The sequence below is a fragment of the Gobius niger genome, assembly GCF_951799975.1.
Source record: "Gobius niger genome assembly, contig: SCAFFOLD_226, whole genome shotgun sequence".
Classification (NCBI taxonomy): Eukaryota; Metazoa; Chordata; class Actinopteri; order Gobiiformes; family Gobiidae; genus Gobius; species Gobius niger.
Window position 1 is genome coordinate 1 of NW_027639092.1, and position 19,056 is coordinate 19,056.

General features: G+C 45.6%; 1 protein-coding gene across 1 annotated transcript; it reads left to right on the forward strand.

Moving 5' to 3' along the window:
- Positions 1 to 1,195: 1,195 nt before the first annotated feature.
- On the forward strand, positions 1,196 to 10,626 carry LOC306982902 (calcitonin gene-related peptide 1-like; the record flags this gene model as incomplete). Its single annotated transcript, XM_079583345.1, is given in 5 exon segments — positions 1,196 to 1,225; positions 1,228 to 1,283; positions 4,151 to 4,261; positions 10,241 to 10,427; positions 10,499 to 10,626. Coding segments are annotated over 4 exon segments (345 nt in total). The 3' UTR covers positions 10,389 to 10,427; positions 10,499 to 10,626.
- Between the last annotated feature and the right edge of the window lie 8,430 nt (positions 10,627 to 19,056).

Below are 19,056 nucleotides of genomic sequence, written 5' to 3' on the forward strand. Positions count from 1 at the left end.
TTAGCGTTAGCGTTAACGTTAGCATTAACGTTAGCGTTAGCATTAACATTAGCATTAGCGTTAACGTTAGCATTAACATTAGCGTTAGCATTAACGTTAGCATTAACGTTGGCATTAAAGTTAGCATTAACGTTAGCGTTAACATTAGCATTAGCGTTAACGTTAGCATTAACGTTAGCGTTAGCATTAACATTAGCTTTAGCATTAACATTAGCATTAGCGTTAACGTTAGCATTAACGTTAGCGTTAAAGTTAGCATTAATGTTAGCATTAACGTTAGCATTAACATTAACATTAACGTTAGCATTAGCGTCAGGAGACCAGGAGCTCAGGAGACCCGAGAGCTGAGGTCTGGAGATGTTCTGGTGTTTTCAGAAGCTGAAGGACGAGGCTCAGACTCTCTCTCGTCGCAGTATTTTGAGTTTAACCCTGATCAGTGTCTGAGGCTTTACCCAAATCTGCAAATCTCACTGGAGGAAACAAACTGACAAACACGTTTATCCAGGTCACACTTCTTCTTCTTCTTCTTCTTCTTCTTCTTCTTCTTCTTCTTCTGCTTTATTTAATATAATAAACTGTTAAACTCTTTAAACAGAACCTTCAGTTTTCTCTGAACACATTAAAGAAACACCGTGAGATAAACTGTAAACGTTCAAACCGTGACAGCTCTGGTTTTTATCCTTATTACTCTCGTCTGTTTCCATCTCCGTCAGCTTTACCCAAATCTAAAGCTCACAGCCTCATTTGAAAGCTCAGAACGTTATCGCTGCTTTTTTAAAATCACATTTGTGTCTCTTTTTCAAGACGTTTTTCGCTTTAGGTAAATTTAAGATAAATAATAATAATGTTTATTATAATCATTATTATTATATTTAGTGAAGCTCCGCCCACATGATCAAAGAGTTTCCTTTAATGAGAAACAACTTAAGTCCAAGTTTAGTCACAGAAACAGCATTAACTAACTCACAATGTTAGTCACAGTAATGTTTGTTTGTTTGTTTATTTGTTTGTTTGTTTATTTATTTTTATTTGTTTATTTAGTTATTTGTTCATTTTTATTTGTTTATTTATTTGTTTGTTTCATTGTTTATTTATTTGTTTGTTTGTTTATTTATTTATTTATTTGTTTGTTTATTTGTTTGTTTATTTATTCATTTATTTGTTTGTTTGATTGTTTGTTTATTTGTTTACAGAAATGGCGGTGGTGAAGGTTTCTGCCGCTCTCCCGTCGCCTTCGCGCTGCTCGTCTGTCACGCCCATCGATCACAGTCTGCGCCGACCAGGTCTGAGACCCAACCAGTTTGACCAGTTTAACCAGTTTAACTAATTTAACCAGTTTAACTAATTTAACCAGTTTAACTAATTTAACTAATTTAACCAGTTTAACCAGTTTAACTAATTTAACCAGTTTAACTAATTTAACCAGTTTAACTAATCTAACCAGTTTAACCCGTTTAACCCGTTTAACCCGTTTAACCCGTTTAACCCGTTTAACCAGTTTAACCAGTTTAACTAATTTAACCAGTTTAACCAATTTAACCAGTTTAACTAATTTAACCAGTTTAACCAGTCTAACCAGTTTAACTAATTTAACCAGTTTAACTAATGTAACTAATTTAACCAGTTTAACCAGTTTAACTAATTTAACCAGTTTAACTAATTCAACCAGTTTAACTAATTTAACTAATTTAACCAGTTTAACCAGTTTAATTAATTTAACCAGTTTAACTAATTTAACCCGTTTAACCCGTTTAACCCGTTTAACCCGTTTAACCAGTTTAACCAGTTTAACCAGGTTGACCAGTTTAACCAGGTTGACCAGTTTAACCAGTTTAACCAGTTTAACTAATTTAACCAGTTTAACTAATTTAACCAGTTTAATCAGTTTAATCAGTTTAACCAGGTTGACCAGTTTAACCAGTTTAACTAATTTAATCAGTTTAACCAGTTTAACTAATTTAACTAGTTTAACCAGTTTCACTAATTTAACCAGTTTAACCAGTTTAACTAATTTAACCAGTTTAACCAGTTTAACTAATTTAATCAGTTTAACTAATTGAACTAGTTTAACTAGTTTTACCAGTTTAACTAATTTAACAAGTTTAACCAGTTTAACTAATTTAACTAGTTTAACCAGTTTAACCAGTTTAACTAATTTAATCAGTTTAACTAATTTAACTAGTTTAACTAATTTTACCAGTTTAACTAATTTAACAAGTTTAACCAGTTTAACCAGTTTCACTAATTTAACTAATTTAACCAGTTTAACCAGTTTCACTAATTTAACCAGTTTAACTAATTTAACCAGTTTAACCAGTTTAATCAGTTTAACCAGTTTAACCAGTTTAACCAGTTTGACCAGTTTAACCAGTTTAACTAATTTAACTAGTTTAACTAATTTAACCAGTTTAACCAGTTTAATCAGTTTAACCAGTTTAACCAGTTTAACCAGTTTGACCAGTTTAACCAGTTTAACTAATTTAACTAGTTTAACTAATTTAACCAGTTTAACCAGTTTAATCAGTTTAACCAGTTTAACCAGTTTAATCAGTTTAACCAGTTTAACCAGTTTAACTAATTTAACTAGTTTAACTAATTTAACCAGTTTAACCAGTTTAATCAGTTTAACCAGTTTAATCAGTTTAACCAGTTTAACCAGTTTAACTAATTTAACTAGTTTAACTAATTTAACCAGTTTAACCAGTTTAACCAGTTTAACTAATTTAACCAGTTTAACTAATTTAACCAGTTTAACCAGTTTAATCAGTTTAACCAGTTTAATCAGTTTAACCAGTTTAACCAGTTTAACTAATTTAACCAGTTTAACTAATTTAACCAGTTTAACCAGTTTAATCAGTTTAACCAGTTTAACCAGTTTGACCAGTTTGACCAGTTTAACTAATTTAACTAGTTTAACTAATTTAACCAGTTTAACCAGTTTAATCAGTTTAACCAGTTTAACCAGTTTAACCAGTTTAACCAGTTTAACCAGTTTAACCAGTTTGACCAGTATAACCAGTTTAACTAATTTTACTAGTTTAACTAGTTTAACCAGTTTGACCAGTTTAACCAGTTTGACCAGTTTAACCAGTTTAACCAGTTTGACCAGTTTAACCAGTTTAAATAATTTAACAAGTTTAACCAGTTTAACTAATTTAACCAGTTTAACCAGTTTAATCAGTTTAGCCAGTTTAACCAGTTTGACCAGTTTAACCAGTTTAACCAGTTTAACCAGTTTGACCAGTTTAACCAGTTTAAATAATTTAACCAGTATAACCAGTTTAACTAATTTAACCAGTTTAACCAGTTTGACCAGTTTGATCAGTTTAATCAGTTTAATCAGTTTAACCAGTTTGACCAGTTTAAACAGTAAACAGTTTGACCAGTTTAAACAGTAAACAGTTTGACCAGTTTAACCAGTTTAACCAGTTTGACCAGTTTGACCAGTTTGATCAATTTAACCAGTTTATCTAATTTAACTGGTTTAACTAGTTTAACTAGTTTAACTAGTTTAACTAGTTTGACCAGTTTAACCATCGCTCTGACGTGTCAGGAACACTGTGAACTGTAGGGGGCGCCATGTGCATGAACAACAGTGACTATGATGAAAGTGTTTCTGCTCTAGGGAAGCTCTTAGTGACCCCCCCACAGGGAGGGGGGGGGTGATAATGGGGGGGGGGGTGATAGTGTCTGACCTGTCCCTCTTGTCTCCTCGTGTCTCAGGGGGGGGGTCACTAAGGGGGGGGGATCATGTCTGACCTGTCCTCGTGTCTCCTTGTGTCTCAGGGGGGGGTCACTAAGGGGGGGGGATCATGTCTGACCTGTCCTCGTGTCTCCTCGTGTCTCAGGGGGGGTCACTAAGGGGGGGGTGATAGTGTCTGACCTCTCCTCGTGTCTCCTCGTGTCTCAGGGGGGGGGTCACTAAGGGGGGGTGATAGTGTCTGACCTGTCCTCGTGTCTCCTCGTGTCTCAGGGGGGGGTCACTAAGGGGGGGGTGATAGTGTCTGACCTGTCCTCGTGTCTCCTCGTGTCTCAGGGGGGGGTCACTAAGGGGGGGTGATAGTGTCTGACCTCTCCTCGTGTCTCCTTGTGTCTCAGGGGGGGGTCACTAAGGGGGGGTGATAGTGTCTGACCTCTCCTTGTGTCTCAGGGGGGGGCTGGACTCGGTGTCGCTCACAGACTCTGAGGCGAGACGACTCCTCAGCGCCATCATCCGAGAGTTCATCCAGATGAGCAACGAGGAGGAGCAGGAGGGGAACAGGTGAGGAGGGGGGGGGGGCAGGGGGGGGCAGGTGAGGAGGGGGGGGGCAGGTGAGGAGGGGGGGAGGTGAGGAGGGGAGTGAGTGTAAGAGTGAGTGAAAACTGCTGAAACCTGAAACAAAAGTGTTTAAACAAATGAATAACAGGAAACTGTGACGTCCTGAGACTAAAGAAAATATAAATATATAATATATAATGATATATAATATATAATGATATATAATATATAATGATATATAATATATAATGATATATAATATATAATGATATATAAATCCATAAATGTAAAAGTGAGTCAGGAGTTTCTCTGATGCATGAAGCGGCTGCAGCATGTTCTGAAGCATGAGTCTGAGCATGAACAGGTGAGGATGAGAGGATGATGATGAGGATGAGGACGAGGATGATGATGACGATGAGGATGATGATGATGATGAGAGGATGAGAGGATGAGGATGAGGATGATGATGAGGATGAGAGGATGAGGATGATGATGACACCAGCATGATGTTTCCTGCACGTGTTCATGTGAATGTTCTGCATTTGAGAAGCGGCACCGACTCCAACCTCCAGGAGAATTATACATATATGTATGTACTTGTATATACATATATATACAGTATGTATACACTTATATGCTGTATATAAGTACACACAGTTGTATGTACTTATATACAGTATGTATACACTTATATATATAAGTACACACAGTTGTGTAAATATAACTCAGATCATAATAAATGGTTGGTTTGTGTCGCTCCTGTTCCTGCATGAGACTCTGGAATGAAGCCTGTGCATGTCTCCCCTTTCTCCCCCCCTGTCTCTCTCTCTCCTGTCCCCCCCCCTCTCTCCTCTGTCTCCCCCCCTCTCTCCTCTGTCTCCCCCCCTCTCTCCTCTGTCTCCCCCCCCCTCCCTCCCCCCCCCTCCCTCTGAAGCCTGGACCGCGCTCTCGATCGCCCGCTCTCGAAGCGCTGCTCCGGCCTCAGCACGTGCGTTCTGGGGAAACTCTCTCAGGACCTTCATAAACTGCAGACGTTCCCGCGCACCAACGTGGGGGCGGGCACTCCCGGCAGGAGGCGGAGCCTGGGGACGCTCGCGACGCTGGCCTGAGGTGGCGGCGGCGGCCGGCGCCCCCTACAGGACGAGAGGAGAACTGTTCTGACCTGATCACCGACAACCGAAAACAAAAACAAAAACCACAGACAGTTTCAAACTACAGCACCGACGCCACACCTGTGAGGGGGAGGAGCCTGAGGGGGAGGGGCCTGAGGGGGAGGGGCCTGAGGGGGAGGAGCCTGAGGGGCCTGAGGGGAAAGAGCCTGAGGGGGAGGGGTCTGAGGGGGAGGGGCCTGAGGAGCCTGAGGGGAAAGAGCCTGAGGGGGAGGAGCCTAAGGAGCCTGAGGGGGAGGGGCCTTAGGGGGAGGAGCCTGAGGGGGAGGGGCCTGAGGGGGAAGAGCCTGAGGGGCCTGAGGGGGAAGAGCCTGACGGGCCTGAGGGGGAGGAGCCTGAGGGGGAGGAGCCTGAGGGGAAAGAGCCTGAGGGGGAAGAGCCTGAGGGGGAGGAGCCTGAGGAGCCTGAGGGGGAGGGGCCTGAGGGGGAGGAGCCTGAGGGGAAAGAGCCTGAGGGGGAAGAGCCTGAGGGGGAGGAGCCTGAGGAGCCTGAGGGGGAGGGGCCTGAGGGGGAGGAGCCTGAGGGGGAAGAGCCTGACGGGCCTGAGGGGGAAGAGCCTGAGGGGGAGGAGCCTGAGGGGAAAGAGCCTGAGGGGGAAGAGCCTGAGGGGGAGGAGCCTGAGGAGCCTGAGGGGGAGGGGCCTGAGGGGGAGGAGCCTGAGGGGGAGGAGCCTGAGGGGGAGTCAAAAACAGCCTAAACTCTCTTTACAGTTTGAAAGTTTTGGAAAAGTTCGGAAAGTTTGAATTATTTTTTTTGAAGTTTGGGGGAATTTTGTGGAAGATTTTGAAAAGTTTTGAAAGAGTTTGTAAAATGTCTGGTCTTTCCCACGAGTTTCTGTGTTCTGTCCCTTTAACTCTGGCTCCTCCCCTTCCTCTGAGGAGCCGTGTCCTGCATGTGTGCTGCCTCCTAACCCCTGTGTCGCCGCTTCCTTTCCTCCTGCAGATCAGAGGAAACTCCTTTAATAAACCCACTTTTGTACCGTCGCCCACGCCTCTGTCATACGTGTCCAAGAGCAGGCGTGTCTAAGAGCAGGCGTGACCAAGAGCAGGCGTGTCCAAGAGCAGGCGTGTCCAAGAGCAGGCGTGTTCAAGAGCAGGCGTGTTCAAGAGCAGGCGTGTCCAAGAGCAGGCGTGTCCAAGAGCAGGCGTGTTCAAGAGCAGGCGTGTTCAAGAGCAGGCGTGTTCAAGAGCAGGCGTGTTTAAGAGCAGGCGTGTTCAAGAGCAGGCGTGTCCAAGAGCAGGCGTGTCCAAGAGCAGGCGTGTTCAAGAGCAGACGTGTTAAAGAGCAGGCGTGTTAAAGAGCAGGCGTGTTCAAGAGAAGAGGTGTTAAAGAGCAGGCGTGTTAAAGAGCAGGCGTGTTCAAGAGCAGGCGTGTTCAAGAGCAGGCGTGTCCAAGAGCAGGCGTGTTTAAGAGCAGGCGTGTTAAAGAGCAGGCGTGTTCAAGAGCAGGCGTGTCAAAGAGCAGGCGTGTTCAAGAGCAGGCGTGTCCAAGAGCAGGCGTGTCCAAGAGCAGGCGTGTTCAAGAGCAGGCGTGTTCAAGAGCAGGCGTGTTAAAGAGCAGGCGTGTTAAAGAGCAGGCGTGTTAAAGAGCAGGCGTGTTAAAGAGCAGGCGTGTTCAAGAGCAGGCGTGTTAAAGAGCAGGTGTGTTCAAGAGCAGGCGTGTCCAAGAGCAGGCGTGTTAAAGAGCAGGCGTGTCCAAGAGCAGGCGTGTCCAAGAGCAGGCGTGTTCAAGAGCAGGCGTGTTCAAGAGCAGGCGTGTCCAAGAGCAGGCGTGTTAAAGAGCAGGCGTGTCCAAGAGCAGGCGTGTCCAAGAGCAGGCGTGTCCAAGAGCAGGCGTGTTCAAGAGCAGGCGTGTCCAAGAGCAGGCGTGTTCAAGAGCAGGCGTGTTCAAGAGCAGGCGTGTTCAAGAGCAGGCGTGTTCAAGAGCAGGCGTGTTAAAGAGCAGGCGTGTAAAAGAGCAGGCGTGTCCAAGAGCAGGCGTGTTAAAGAGCAGGCGTGTTAAAGAGCAGGCGTGTTCAAGAGCAGGCGTGTCCAAGAGCAGGCGTGTTCAAGAGCAGGCGTGTCAAAGAGCAGGCGTGTTCAAGAGCAGGCGTGTTAAAGAGCAGGCGTGTTCAAGAGCAGGCGTGTCCAAGAGCAGGCGTGTCCAAGAGCAGGCGTGTTCAAGAGCAGGCGTGTCCAAGAGCAGGCGTGTTCAAGAGCAGGCGTGTCCAAGAGCAGGCGTGTTCAAGAGCAGGCGTGTCCAAGAGCAGGCGTGTCCAAGAGCAGGCGTGTCCAAGAGCAGGCGTGTCCAAGAGCAGGCGTGTCAAAGAGCAGGCGTGTTAAAGAGCAGGCGTGTCCAAGAGCAGGCGTGTCCAAGAGCAGACGTGTCCAAGAGCAGGCGTGTCCAAGAGCAGGCGTGTTAAAGAGCAGGCGTGTCCAAGAGCAGGCGTGTTAAAGAGCAGGCGTGTTCAAGAGCAGGCGTGTTCAAGAGCAGGCGTGTTCAAGAGCAGGCGTGTCCAAGAGCAGGCGTGTCCAAGAGCAGGCGTGTTAAAGAGCAGGCGTGTTCAAGAGCAGGCATGTTAAAGAGCAGGCGTGTTAAAGAGCAGGCGTGTTAAAGAGCAGGCGTGTTCAAGAGCAGGCGTGTCCAAGAGCAGGCGTGTTCAAGAGCAGGCGTGTTCAAGAGCAGGCGTGTCCAAGAGCAGGCGTGTCCAAGAGCAGGCGTGTTCAAGAGCAGGCGTGTCCAAGAGCAGGCATGTTCAAGAGCAGGCGTGTCCAAGAGCAGGCGTGTCCAAGAGCAGGCGTGTCCAAGAGCAGGCGTGTCCAAGAGCAGGCGTGTCCAAGAGCAGGCGTGTTAAAGAGCAGGCGTGTCCAAGAGCAGGCGTGTCCAAGAGCAGACGTGTCCAAGAGCAGGCGTGTCCAAGAGCAGGCGTGTTAAAGAGCAGGCGTGTCCAAGAGCAGGCGTGTTAAAGAGCAGGCGTGTTCAAGAGCAGGCGTGTTCAAGAGCAGGCGTGTTCAAGAGCAGGCGTGTCCAAGAGCAGGCGTGTCCAAGAGCAGGCGTGTTAAAGAGCAGGCGTGTTCAAGAGCAGGCGTGTTCAAGAGCAGGCGTGTTAAAGAGCAGGCGTGTTCAAGAGCAGGCGTGTTCAAGAGCAGGCGTGTTCAAGAGCAGGCGTGTCCAAGAGCAGGCGAACAGAGGAGAGTTTACTGAAGTACAGAGTAAACATCTGGCTCATAGAAGAAGACACCACCATACATTCACTCACACAACCTTGGACATTCACTCACACAACCCTGGACATTCACTCACACAACCCTGGACACTCACTCACACAACCCTGGACATTCACTCACACAACCCTGGACATTCACTCACACAACCCTGGACACTCACTCACACAACCCTGGACACTCACTCACACAACCCTGGACATTCACTCACACAACCCTGGACACTCACTCACACAACCTTGGACATTCACTCACACAACCCTGGACACTCACTCACACAACCTTGGACACTCACTCACACAACCCTGGACATTCACTCACACAACCCTGGACACTCACTCACACAACCTTGGACATTCACTCACACAACCTTGGACACTCACTCACACAACCCTGGACATTCACTCACACAACCCTGGACATTCACTCACACAACCCTGGACACTCACTCACACAACCCTGGACACTCACTCACACAACCCTGGACATTCACTCACACAACCCTGGACACTCACTCACACAACCTTGGACATTTACTCACACAACCCTGGACACTCACTCACACAAACTTGGACACTCACTCACACAACCTTGGACACTCACTCACACAACCTTGGACACTCACTCACACAAACTTGGACACTCACTCACACAACCTTGGACACTCACTCACACAACCCTGGACACTCACTCACACAACCTTGGACACTCACTCACACAACATTGGACATTTACTCACACAACCTTGGACACTCACTCACACAACCTTGGACACTCACTCACACAACCCTGGACACTCACTCACACAACCCTGGACACTCACTCACACAACCTTGGACATTTACTCACACAACCCTGGACACTCACTCACACAAACTTGGACACTCACTCACACAACCTTGGACACTCACTCACACAACCCTGGACACTCACTCACACAACCGTGGACATTCACTCACACAACCCCTCAAAACTCAAACTTCAGGTCCGGTGTCAAATCTATTTTAACAACAGTTTCATATTTGGGGGGATTAAAAATGGCTCGACGGCGCCACCTACACTCGTGAAACACACTGCGCCCGGGGGGGTCAGGGGCTGAGATAGTTTGGCCTGGACGAATGAGATCCAGCTCAGAAACAGAAAAAAAAAAGATTTAGAGCCCATGTGGAGGCGGAGCCGAGAAGATCCTCAGAAACGGAGGAGGTAAGAACCATCACAGTGAGCAGTGTGGGCAGAGTTGTACATATATTTGCAGTACTCTGTGTACTTTGTGCAGTACTCTGCAGAAGCGCGGCTGTAACACGGCGACCTGTGTGACTCACCGTCTCTCTGTAGTAGTATTTAATGCAGTACTTGTACATATATTTGCAGTACTCTACAGAAGCGCGGCTGTAACTGTAGTTGTAGTAGTATTTAATGCAGTACTCTGTGTACTTTGTGCAGTACTCTACAGAAGCGCGGCTGTAACACGGCGACCTGTGTGACTCACCGTCTCTCTGTAGTAGTATTTAATGCAGTACTTGTACATATATTTGCAGTACTCTGCAGAAGCGCGGCTGTAACTGTAGTAGTAGTAGTATTTAATGCAGTACTTGTACATATATTTGCAGTACTCTACAGAAGCGCGGCTGTAACACGGCGACCTGTGTGACTCACCGTCTCGCCGACTTCCTCAGCCGCTCTGGGATGAACTCAAACTTTGTTCCAACGAACGTCGGCGCCAAAGCCTTTGGGAGGAGGCGGAGACATACGCACTGACACGCCCCCGACACGCCCACAGACACGCCCACATGACAGGTGAGTCTGCGTCATTCACAGACACTGGCTGACTGACCTCTGACCTCCTGTTTCCTCTGTTCGTCCTCCAGGTGATGGAGCGACGCCCTGGACCCAGAGCCCGGTCCGGACGAAGACTCAGCCTTTCAAAATAAAAGCCTGAAACAGAGAAAAGCACTTTATGTTGAAGAGAATGATTTTTATACAAGACTCAATAAAGTTCAGCTTCTGTAACGCCCGGACTCTTCTTTCACTCAGGGGCGGGGTCAGGGCGGGGTCAGAGGCGGGGTCAGGGGCGGGGTCAGAGGCGGGATCAGGGGCGGACTCTTCTTTCACTCAGGGCGGGGTCAGGGCGGGGTCAGGGGCGGGGTCAGAGGCGGGGTCAGAGGCGGGGTCAGAGGCGGGGTCAGAGGCGGGGTCAGGGGCAGACTCTTCTTTCACTCAAGGGCGGGGTCAAAGGCGGGGTCATGGGCAGGGGCGGGGCCAGAGGCGGGGTCATGGGCAGGGTCAGGGGGCGGGGCCAGAGGCGGGGTCAGGGGCGGGGTCAGGGGCAGGGTCAGGGGCAGGGTCAGGGGCGGGGCCAGAGGCGGGGTCAGGGGCGGGGTCAGAGGCGGGGTCAGGGGCGGACTCTTCTTTCAGTCAGGGCGGGGTCCGGGGCGGGGTCAGGGGCGGGGTCAGGGGCGGACTCTTCTTTCACTCAGGGGCGGGGTCAGGGCGGGGTCGAAGGCGGGGTCAGGGGCGGGGTCAGAGGCAGGGTCAGGGGCGGGGTCAGAGGCAGGGTCAGGGGCGGACTCTTCTTTCAGTCAGGGGCGGGGTCAGGGGCGGGGTCAGAGGCGGGGTCAGGGGCAGGGTCAGAGGCGGGGTCAGGGGCGGACTCAGGCGGACAGACGTGACAGAGTCTGGAGACGCCCTGGAGAACGTTCTGCTGCTGCAACATCATCCAGCATGACCGGTTTGGTGGTGGGTCAGTGATGGTCTGGGGAGGCATTTCATTGGAGGCCGCACAGCCCTCCATGTGCGAGCCAGAGGTTCCCTGACTGGCATTGGGGACCGGGGTGAGATCCTCAGACCTATTGTAAGACCATATGCTGGTGCTGTGGGCCCTGGGTTCCTTCTGATGCCTGATAATGCCAGGCCACATGTGGCAAGAGTGTGTCAGCAGGTCCTGCATGATGAAGGTATTGATGTTCTGGACTGGCCTGCCCGTTCCCCAGACTTAAATCCAATAGATACATCTGGGACATCATGTCTCGGTCCATCCATCAACGCCACGTCGCACCACAGACTGTCCAGGAGCTGACTGATGCTCTAATCCAGGTCTGGGAGGAGATCCCTCAGGAGGACATCCGTGGTCTCATCAGGAGCTGCCCAGGCGTTGTAGGGAGTGCATTCAGGCACGTGGAGGCCACACACACCACTGAGGATGATACAGACTCGTTTGGAGGAATTTCTACCGAATCTGGATCAACCAGTGACCTGATTTGTCACTTTGATTTTGACTATAATTTTGGATCCAGACCTCCAGGGGCTGAGAATTTGATTTCCATTCATCATTCTTATGTTATTTTGTTCTCCACACATTGCCCTACACTATGAATAAAGATTTTCATCTGTCTGAGTCTGTTGTTGTAGTGAGTCTGTTGTAGTAGTGAGTCTGTTGTTGTAGTGAGTCTGTTGTTGTAGTGAGTCTGTTGTTGTAGTGAGTCTGTTGTTGTAGTGAGTCTGTTGTTGTAGTGAGTCTGTTGTTGTAGTGAGTCTGTTGTTGTAGTGAGTTTGTTGTTGTAGTGAGTCTGTTGTTGTAGTGAGTCTGTTGTTGTAGTGAGTCTGTTGTAGTGAGTCTGTTGTAGTGAGTCTGTTGTTGTAGTGAGTCTGTTGTTGTAGTGAGTCTGTTGTTGTAGTGAGTCTGTTGTTGTAGTGAGTCTGTTGTTGTGAGTCTGTTGTTGTAGTGAGTCTGTTGTTGTAGTGAGTCTGTTGTTGTGAGTCTGTTGTTGTAGTGAGTCTGTTGTTGTTGTGAGTCTGTTGTTGTAGTGAGTCTGTTGTTGTAGTGAGTCTGTTGTTGTAGTGAGTCTGTTGTTGTTGTGAGTCTGTTGTAGTGAGTCTGTTGTAGTGAGTCTGTTGTTGTAGTGAGTCTGTTGTAGTGAGTCTGTTGTTGTAGTGAGTCTGTTGTTGTAGTGAGTCTGTTGTAGTGAGTCTGTTGTTGTAGTGAGTCTGTTGTTGTAGTGAGTCTGTTGTTGTAGTGAGTCTGTTGTTGTAGTGAGTCTGTTGTTGTAGTGAGTCTGTTGTTGTAGTGAGTCTGTTGTTGTAGTGAGTCTGTTGTTGTAGTGAGTCTGTTGTAGTGAGTCTGTTGTTGTGAGTCTGTTGTTGTAGTGAGTCTGTTGTTGTAGTGAGTCTGTTGTTGTAGTGAGTCTGTTGTTGTAGTGAGTATGTTGTTGTAGTGAGTCTGTTGTTGTAGTGAGTCTGTTGTAGTGAGTCTGTTGTTGTAGTGAGTCTGTTGTTGTAGTGAGTCTGTTGTTGTAGTGAGTCTGTTGTTGTAGTGAGTCTGTTGTTGTAGTGAGTCTGTTGTAGTGAGTCTGTTGTTGTAGTGAGTCTGTTGTTGTAGTGAGTCTGTTGTAGTGAGTCTGTTGTAGTGAGTCTGTTGTTGTAGTGAGTGTGTTGTAGTGAGTCTGTTGTTGTAGTGAGTCTGTTGTTGTTGTGAGTCTGTTGTTGTAGTGAGTCTGTTGTAGTGAGTCTGTTGTTGTAGTGAGTCTGTTGTTGTAGTGAGTCTGTTGTAGTGAGTCTGTTGTTGTAGTGAGTCTGTTGTTGTAGTGAGTCTGTTGTTGTAGTGAGTCTGTTGTTGTAGTGAGTCTGTTGTTGTAGTGAGTCTGTTGTTGTAGTGAGTCTGTTGTTGTAGTGAGTCTGTTGTAGTGAGTCTGTTGTAGTGAGTCTGTTGTTGTAGTGAGTCTGTTGTTGTAGTGATTCTGTTGTTGTAGTGAGTCTGTTGTTGTAGTGAGTTTGTTGTTGTAGTGAGTCTGTTGTAGTGAGTCTGTTGTTGTAGTGAGTCTGTTGTTGTAGTGAGTCTGTTGTAGTGAGTCTGTTGTAGTGAGTCTGTTGTAGTGAGTCTGTTGTTGTAGTGAGTCTGTTGTTGTAGTGAGTCTGTTGTTGTAGTGAGTCTGTTGTAGTGAGTCTGTTGTTGTAGTGAGTCTGTTGTTGTAGTGAGTCTGTTGTTGTAGTGAGTCTGTTGTAGTGAGTCTGTTGTTGTAGTGAGTCTGTTGTTGTAGTGAGTCTGTTGTTGTAGTGAGTCTGTTGTTGTAGTGAGTCTGTTGTTGTAGTGAGTCTGTTGTAGTGAGTCTGTTGTTGTAGTGAGTCTGTTGTTGTAGTGAGTCTGTTGTTGTAGTGAGTCTGTTGTTGTAGTGAGTCTGTTGTTGTAGTGAGTCTGTTGTTGTAGTGAGTCTGTTGTTGTAGTGAGTCTGTTGTTGTAGTGAGTTTGTTGTAGTGAGTCTGTTGTTATAGTGAGTCTGTTGTTGTAGTGAGTTTGTTGTTGTAGTGAGTCTGTTGTTGTTGTGAGTTTGTTGTAGTGAGTCTGTTGTTGTAGTGAGTTTGTTGTTGTAGTGAGTCTGTTGTTGTAGTGAGTCTGTTGTTGTAGTGAGTCTGTTGTAGTGAGTCTGTTGTTGTAGTGAGTTTGTTGTTGTAGTGAGTCTGTTGTTGTAGTGAGTCTGTTGTTGTAGTGAGTCTGTTGTAGTGAGTCTGTTGTAGTGAGTCTGTTGTTGTAGTGAGTCTGTTGTTGTAGTGAGTCTGTTATTGTAGTGAGTCTGTTGTTGTAGTGAGTCTGTTATTGTAGTGAGTCTGTTGTTGTAGTGAGTCTGTTGTTGTAGTGAGTCTGTTATTGTAGTGAGTCTGTTGTTGTAGTGAGTCTGTTGTTGTAGTGAGTCTGTTGTAGTGAGTCTGTTGTTGTAGTGAGTCTGTTGTTGTAGTGAGTCTGTTGTTGTAGTGAGTCTGTTGTTGTAGTGAGTCTGTTGTTGTTGTGAGTCTGTTGCAGTGAGTCTGTTGTTGTAGTGAGTCTGTTGTTGTAGTGAGTCTGTTGTTGTAGTGAGTTTGCTGTTGTAGTGAGTCTGTTGTTGTAGTGAGTCTGTTGTTGTAGTGAGTCTGTTGTTGTAGTGAGTCTGTTGTAGTGAGTCTGTTGTTGTAGTGAGTCTGTTGTTGTAGTGAGTTTGTTGTTGTAGTGAGTCAGTTGTTGTAGTGAGTCTGTTGTAGTGAGTCTGTTGTTGTAGTGAGTCTGTTGTTGTAGTGAGTCTGTTGTAGTGAGTCTGTTGTTGTAGTGAGTCTGTTGTAGTGAGTCTGTTGTTGTAGTGAGTCTGTTGTTGTAGTGAGTCTGTTGTTGTAGTGAGTCTGTTGTAGTGAGTCTGTTGTTGTAGTGAGTCTGTTGTAGTGAGTCTGTTGTTGTAGTGAGTCTGTTGTTGTAGTGAGTCTGTTGTTGTAGTGAGTCTGTTGTAGTGAGTCTGTTGTTGTAGTGAGTCTGTTGTTGTAGTGAGTCTGTTGTAGTGAGTCTGTTGTAGTGAGTCTGTTGTTGTAGTGAGTGTGTTGTAGTGAGTCTGTTGTTGTAGTGAGTCTGTTGTTGTTGTGAGTCTGTTGTTGTAGTGAGTCTGTTGTAGTGAGTCTGTTGTTGTAGTGAGTCTGTTGTTGTAGTGAGTCTGTTGTAGTGAGTCTGTTGTTGTAGTGAGTCTGTTGTTGTAGTGAGTCTGTTGTTGTAGTGAGTCTGTTGTTGTAGTGAGTCTGTTGTTGTAGTGAGTCTGTTGTTGTAGTGAGTCTGTTGTTGTAGTGAGTCTGTTGTAGTGAGTCTGTTGTAGTGAGTCTGTTGTTGTAGTGAGTCTGTTGTTGTAGTGAGTCTGTTGTTGTAGTGAGTCTGTTGTAGTGAGTCTGTTGTTGTAGTGAGTCTGTTGTTGTAGTGAGTCTGTTGTTGTAGTGAGTCTGTTGTTGTAGTGAGTCTGTTGTTGTAGTGAGTCTGTTGTTGTAGTGAGTCTGTTGTTGTAGTGAGTCTGTTGTTGTAGTGAGTCTGTTGTTGTAGTGAGTCTGTTGTTGTGAGTCTGTTGTTGTAGTGAGTCTGTTGTTGTAGTGAGTCTGTTGTTGTAGTGAGTCTGTTGTTGTAGTGAGTCTGTTGTTGTAGTGAGTCTGTTGTTGTAGTGAGTCTGTTGTTGTAGTGAGTCTGTTGTAGTGAGTCTGTTGTAGTAGTGAGTCTGTTGTTGTGAGTCTGTTGTTGTAGTGAGTCTGTTGTTGTAGTGAGTCTGTTGTTGTAGTGAGTCTGTTGTTGTAGTGAGTCTGTTGTTGTAGTGAGTCTGTTGTAGTAGTGAGTCTGTTGTTGTGAGTCTGTTGTTGTAGTGAGTCTGTTGTTGTGAGTCTGTTGTTGTAGTGAGTCTGTTGTTGTAGTGAGTCTGTTGTTGTAGTGAGTCTGTTGTAGTGAGTCTGTTGTTGTAGTGAGTCTGTTGTAGTAGTGAGTCTGTTGTTGTAGTGAGTCTGTTGTTGTAGTGAGTCTGTTGTTGTAGTGAGTCTGTTGTTGTAGTGAGTCTGTTGTAGTGAGTCTGTTGTTGTAGTGAGTCTGTTGTTGTAGTGAGTCTGTTGTAGTAGTGAGTCTGTTGTTGTAGTGAGTCTGTTGTTGTAGTGAGTCTGTTGTTGTAGTGAGTCTGTTGTTGTAGTGAGTCTGTTGTAGTGAGTCTGTTGTTATAGTGAGTCTGTTGTTGTAGTGAGTCTGTTGTTGTGAGTCTGTTGTTGTAGTGAGTCTGTTGTAGTGAGTCTGTTGTAGTGAGTCTGTTGTTGTAGTGAGTCTGTTGTTGTAGTGAGTCTGTTGTAGTGAGTCTGTTGTAGTGAGTCTGTTGTTGTAGTGAGTCTGTTGTTAGTAGTGAGTCTGTTGTTGTAGTGAGTCTGTTGTTGTAGTGAGTCTGTTGTTGTAGTGAGTCTGTTGTTGTAGTGAGTCTGTTGTTGTGAGTCTGTTGTAGTGAGTCTGTTGTTGTAGTGAGTCTGTTGTTGTAGTGAGTCTGTTGTTGTGAGTCTGTTGTTGTAGTGAGTCTGTTGTAGTGAGTCTGTTATGTAGTGAGTCTGTTGTTGTGAGTCTGTTGTTGTAGTGAGTCTGTTGTTGTAGTGAGTCTGTTGTTGTGAGTCTGTTGTTGTAGTGAGTCTGTTGTAGTGAGTCTGTTGTAGTGAGTCTGTTGTTGTAGTGAGTCTGTTGTAGTGAGTCTGTTGTTGTAGTGAGTCTGTTGTAGTGAGTCTGTTGTAGTGAGTCTGTTGTTGTAGTGAGTCTGTTGTAGTGAGTCTGTTGTAGTGAGTCTGTTGTTGTAGTGAGTCTGTTGTTGTAGTGAGTCTGTTGTTGTAGTGAGTCTGTTGTTGTAGTGAGTCTGTTGTAGTGAGTCTGTTGTTGTAGTGAGTCTGTTGTAGTGAGTCTGTTGTAGTGAGTCTGTTGTAGTGAGTCTGTTGTAGTGAGTCTGTTGTTGTAGTGAGTCTGTTGCTGTAGTGAGTCTGTTGTTGTAGTGAGTCTGTTGTTGTAGTGAGTCTGTTGTTGTTGTGAGTCTGTTGTTGTAGTGAGTCTGTTGTTGTAGTGAGTCTGTTGTTGTAGTGAGTCTGTTGTTGTAGTGAGTCTGTTGTTGTAGTGAGTCTGTTGTTGTAGTGAGTCTGTTGTTGTAGTGAGTCTGTTGTTGTAGTGAGTTTGTTGTTGTAGTGAGTCTGTTGTTGTAGTGAGTCTGTTGTAGTGAGTCTGTTGTTGTAGTGAGTCTGTTGTTGTAGTGAGTCTGTTGTTGTAGTGAGTCTGTTGTTGTAGTGAGTTGTTGTTGTAGTGAGTCTGTTGTTGTAGTGAGTCTGTTGTTGTAGTGAGTCTGTTGTTGTAGTGAGTCTGTTGTTGTAGTGAGTCTGTTGTTGTAGTGAGTCTGTTGTTGTAGTGAGTCTGTTGTTGTAGTGAGTCTGTTGTAGTGAGTCTGTTGTTGTAGTGAGTCTGTTGTTGTAGTGAGTCTGTTGTTGTAGTGAGTCTGTTGTTGTAGTGAGTCTGTTGTTGTAGTGAGTCTGTTGTTGTAGTGAGTCTGTTGTTGTAGTGAGTCTGTTGTTGTAGTGAGTCTGTTGTTGTAGTGAGTCTGTTGTTGTAGTGAGTCTGTTGTTGTAGTGAGTCTGTTGTTGTAGTGAGTCTGTTGTTGTAGTGAGTCTGTTGTTGTAGTGAGTCTGTTGTTGTAGTGAGTCTGTTGTTGTAGTGAGTCTGTTGTTGTAGTGAGTCTGTTGTTGTAGTGAGTCTGTTGTTGTAGTGAGTCTGTTGTTGTAGTGAGTCTGTTGTTGTAGTGAGTCTGTTGTAGTGAGTCTGTTGTTGTAGTGAGTCTGTTGTTGTAGTGAGTCTGTTGTAGTGAGTCTGTTGTTGTAGTGAGTCTGTTGTTGTAGTGAGTCTGTTGTTGTAGTGAGTCTGTTGTAGTGAGTCTGTTGTTGTAGTGAGTCTGTTGTTGTAGTGAGTCTGTTGTTGTAGTGAGTCTGTTGTTGTAGTGAGTCTGTTGTTGTAGTGAGTCTGTTGTTGTAGTGAGTCTGTTGTTGTAGTGAGTCTGTTGTTGTAGTGAGTCTGTTGTTGTAGTGAGTCTGTTGTTGTAGTGAGTCTGTTGTTGTAGTGAGTCTGTTGTTGTAGTGAGTCTGTTGTTGTAGTGAGTCTGTTGTTGTAGTGAGTCTGTTGTTGTAGTGAGGTCTGTTGTAGTGAGTCTGTTGTTGTAGTGAGTCTGTTGTTGTAGTGAGTCTGTTGTTGTAGTGAGTCTGTTGTAGTGAGTCTGTTGTTGTAGTGAGTCTGTTGTTGTAGTGAGTCTGTTGTTGTAGTGAGTCTGTTGTTGTAGTGAGTCTGTTGTTGTAGTGAGTCTGTTGTTGTAGTGAGTCTGTTGTTGTAGTGAGTCTGTCTGTTGTAGTGAGTCTGTTGTTGTAGTGAGTCTGTTGTTGTAGTGAGTTTGTTGTTGTAGTGAGTCTGTTGTTGTAGTGAGTCTGTTGTTGTAGTGAGTATGTTGTTGTAGTGAGTTGTTGTTGTAGTGAGTCTGTTGTTGTAGTGAGTCTGTTGTAGTGAGTCTGTTGTTGTAGTGAGTCTGTTGTTGTAGTGAGTCTGTTGTTGTAGTGAGTCTGTTGTTGTAGTGAGTATGTTGTTGTAGTGAGTCTGTTGTTGTAGTGAGTCTGTTGTTGTAGTGAGTCTGTTGTTGTAGTGAGTCTGTTGTTGTAGTGAGTCTGTTGTTGTAGTGAGTCTGTTGTTGTAGTGAGTCTGTTGTTGTAGTGAGTCTGTTGTTGTAGTGAGTCTGTTGTTGTAGTGAGTCTGTTGTTGTAGTGAGTCTGTTGTTGTAGTGAGTCTGTTGTTGTAGTGAGTCTGTTGTTGTAGTGAGTCTGTTGTTGTAGTGAGTCTGTTGTTGTAGTGAGTCTGTTGTTGTAGTGAGTCTGTTGTTGTAGTGAGTCTGTTGTTGTAGTGAGTCTGTTGTTGTAGTGAGTCTGTTGTTGTAGTGAGTCTGTTGTTGTTGTGAGTCTGTTGTTGTAGTGAGTCTGTTGTGTAGTGAGTCTGTTGTTGTAGTGAGTCTGTTGTTGTAGTGAGTCTGTTGTAGTGAGTCTGTTGTTGTAGTGAGTCTGTTGTTGTAGTGAGTCTGTTGTTGTAGTGAGTCTGTTGTAGTGAGTCTGTTGTTGTAGTGAGTCTGTT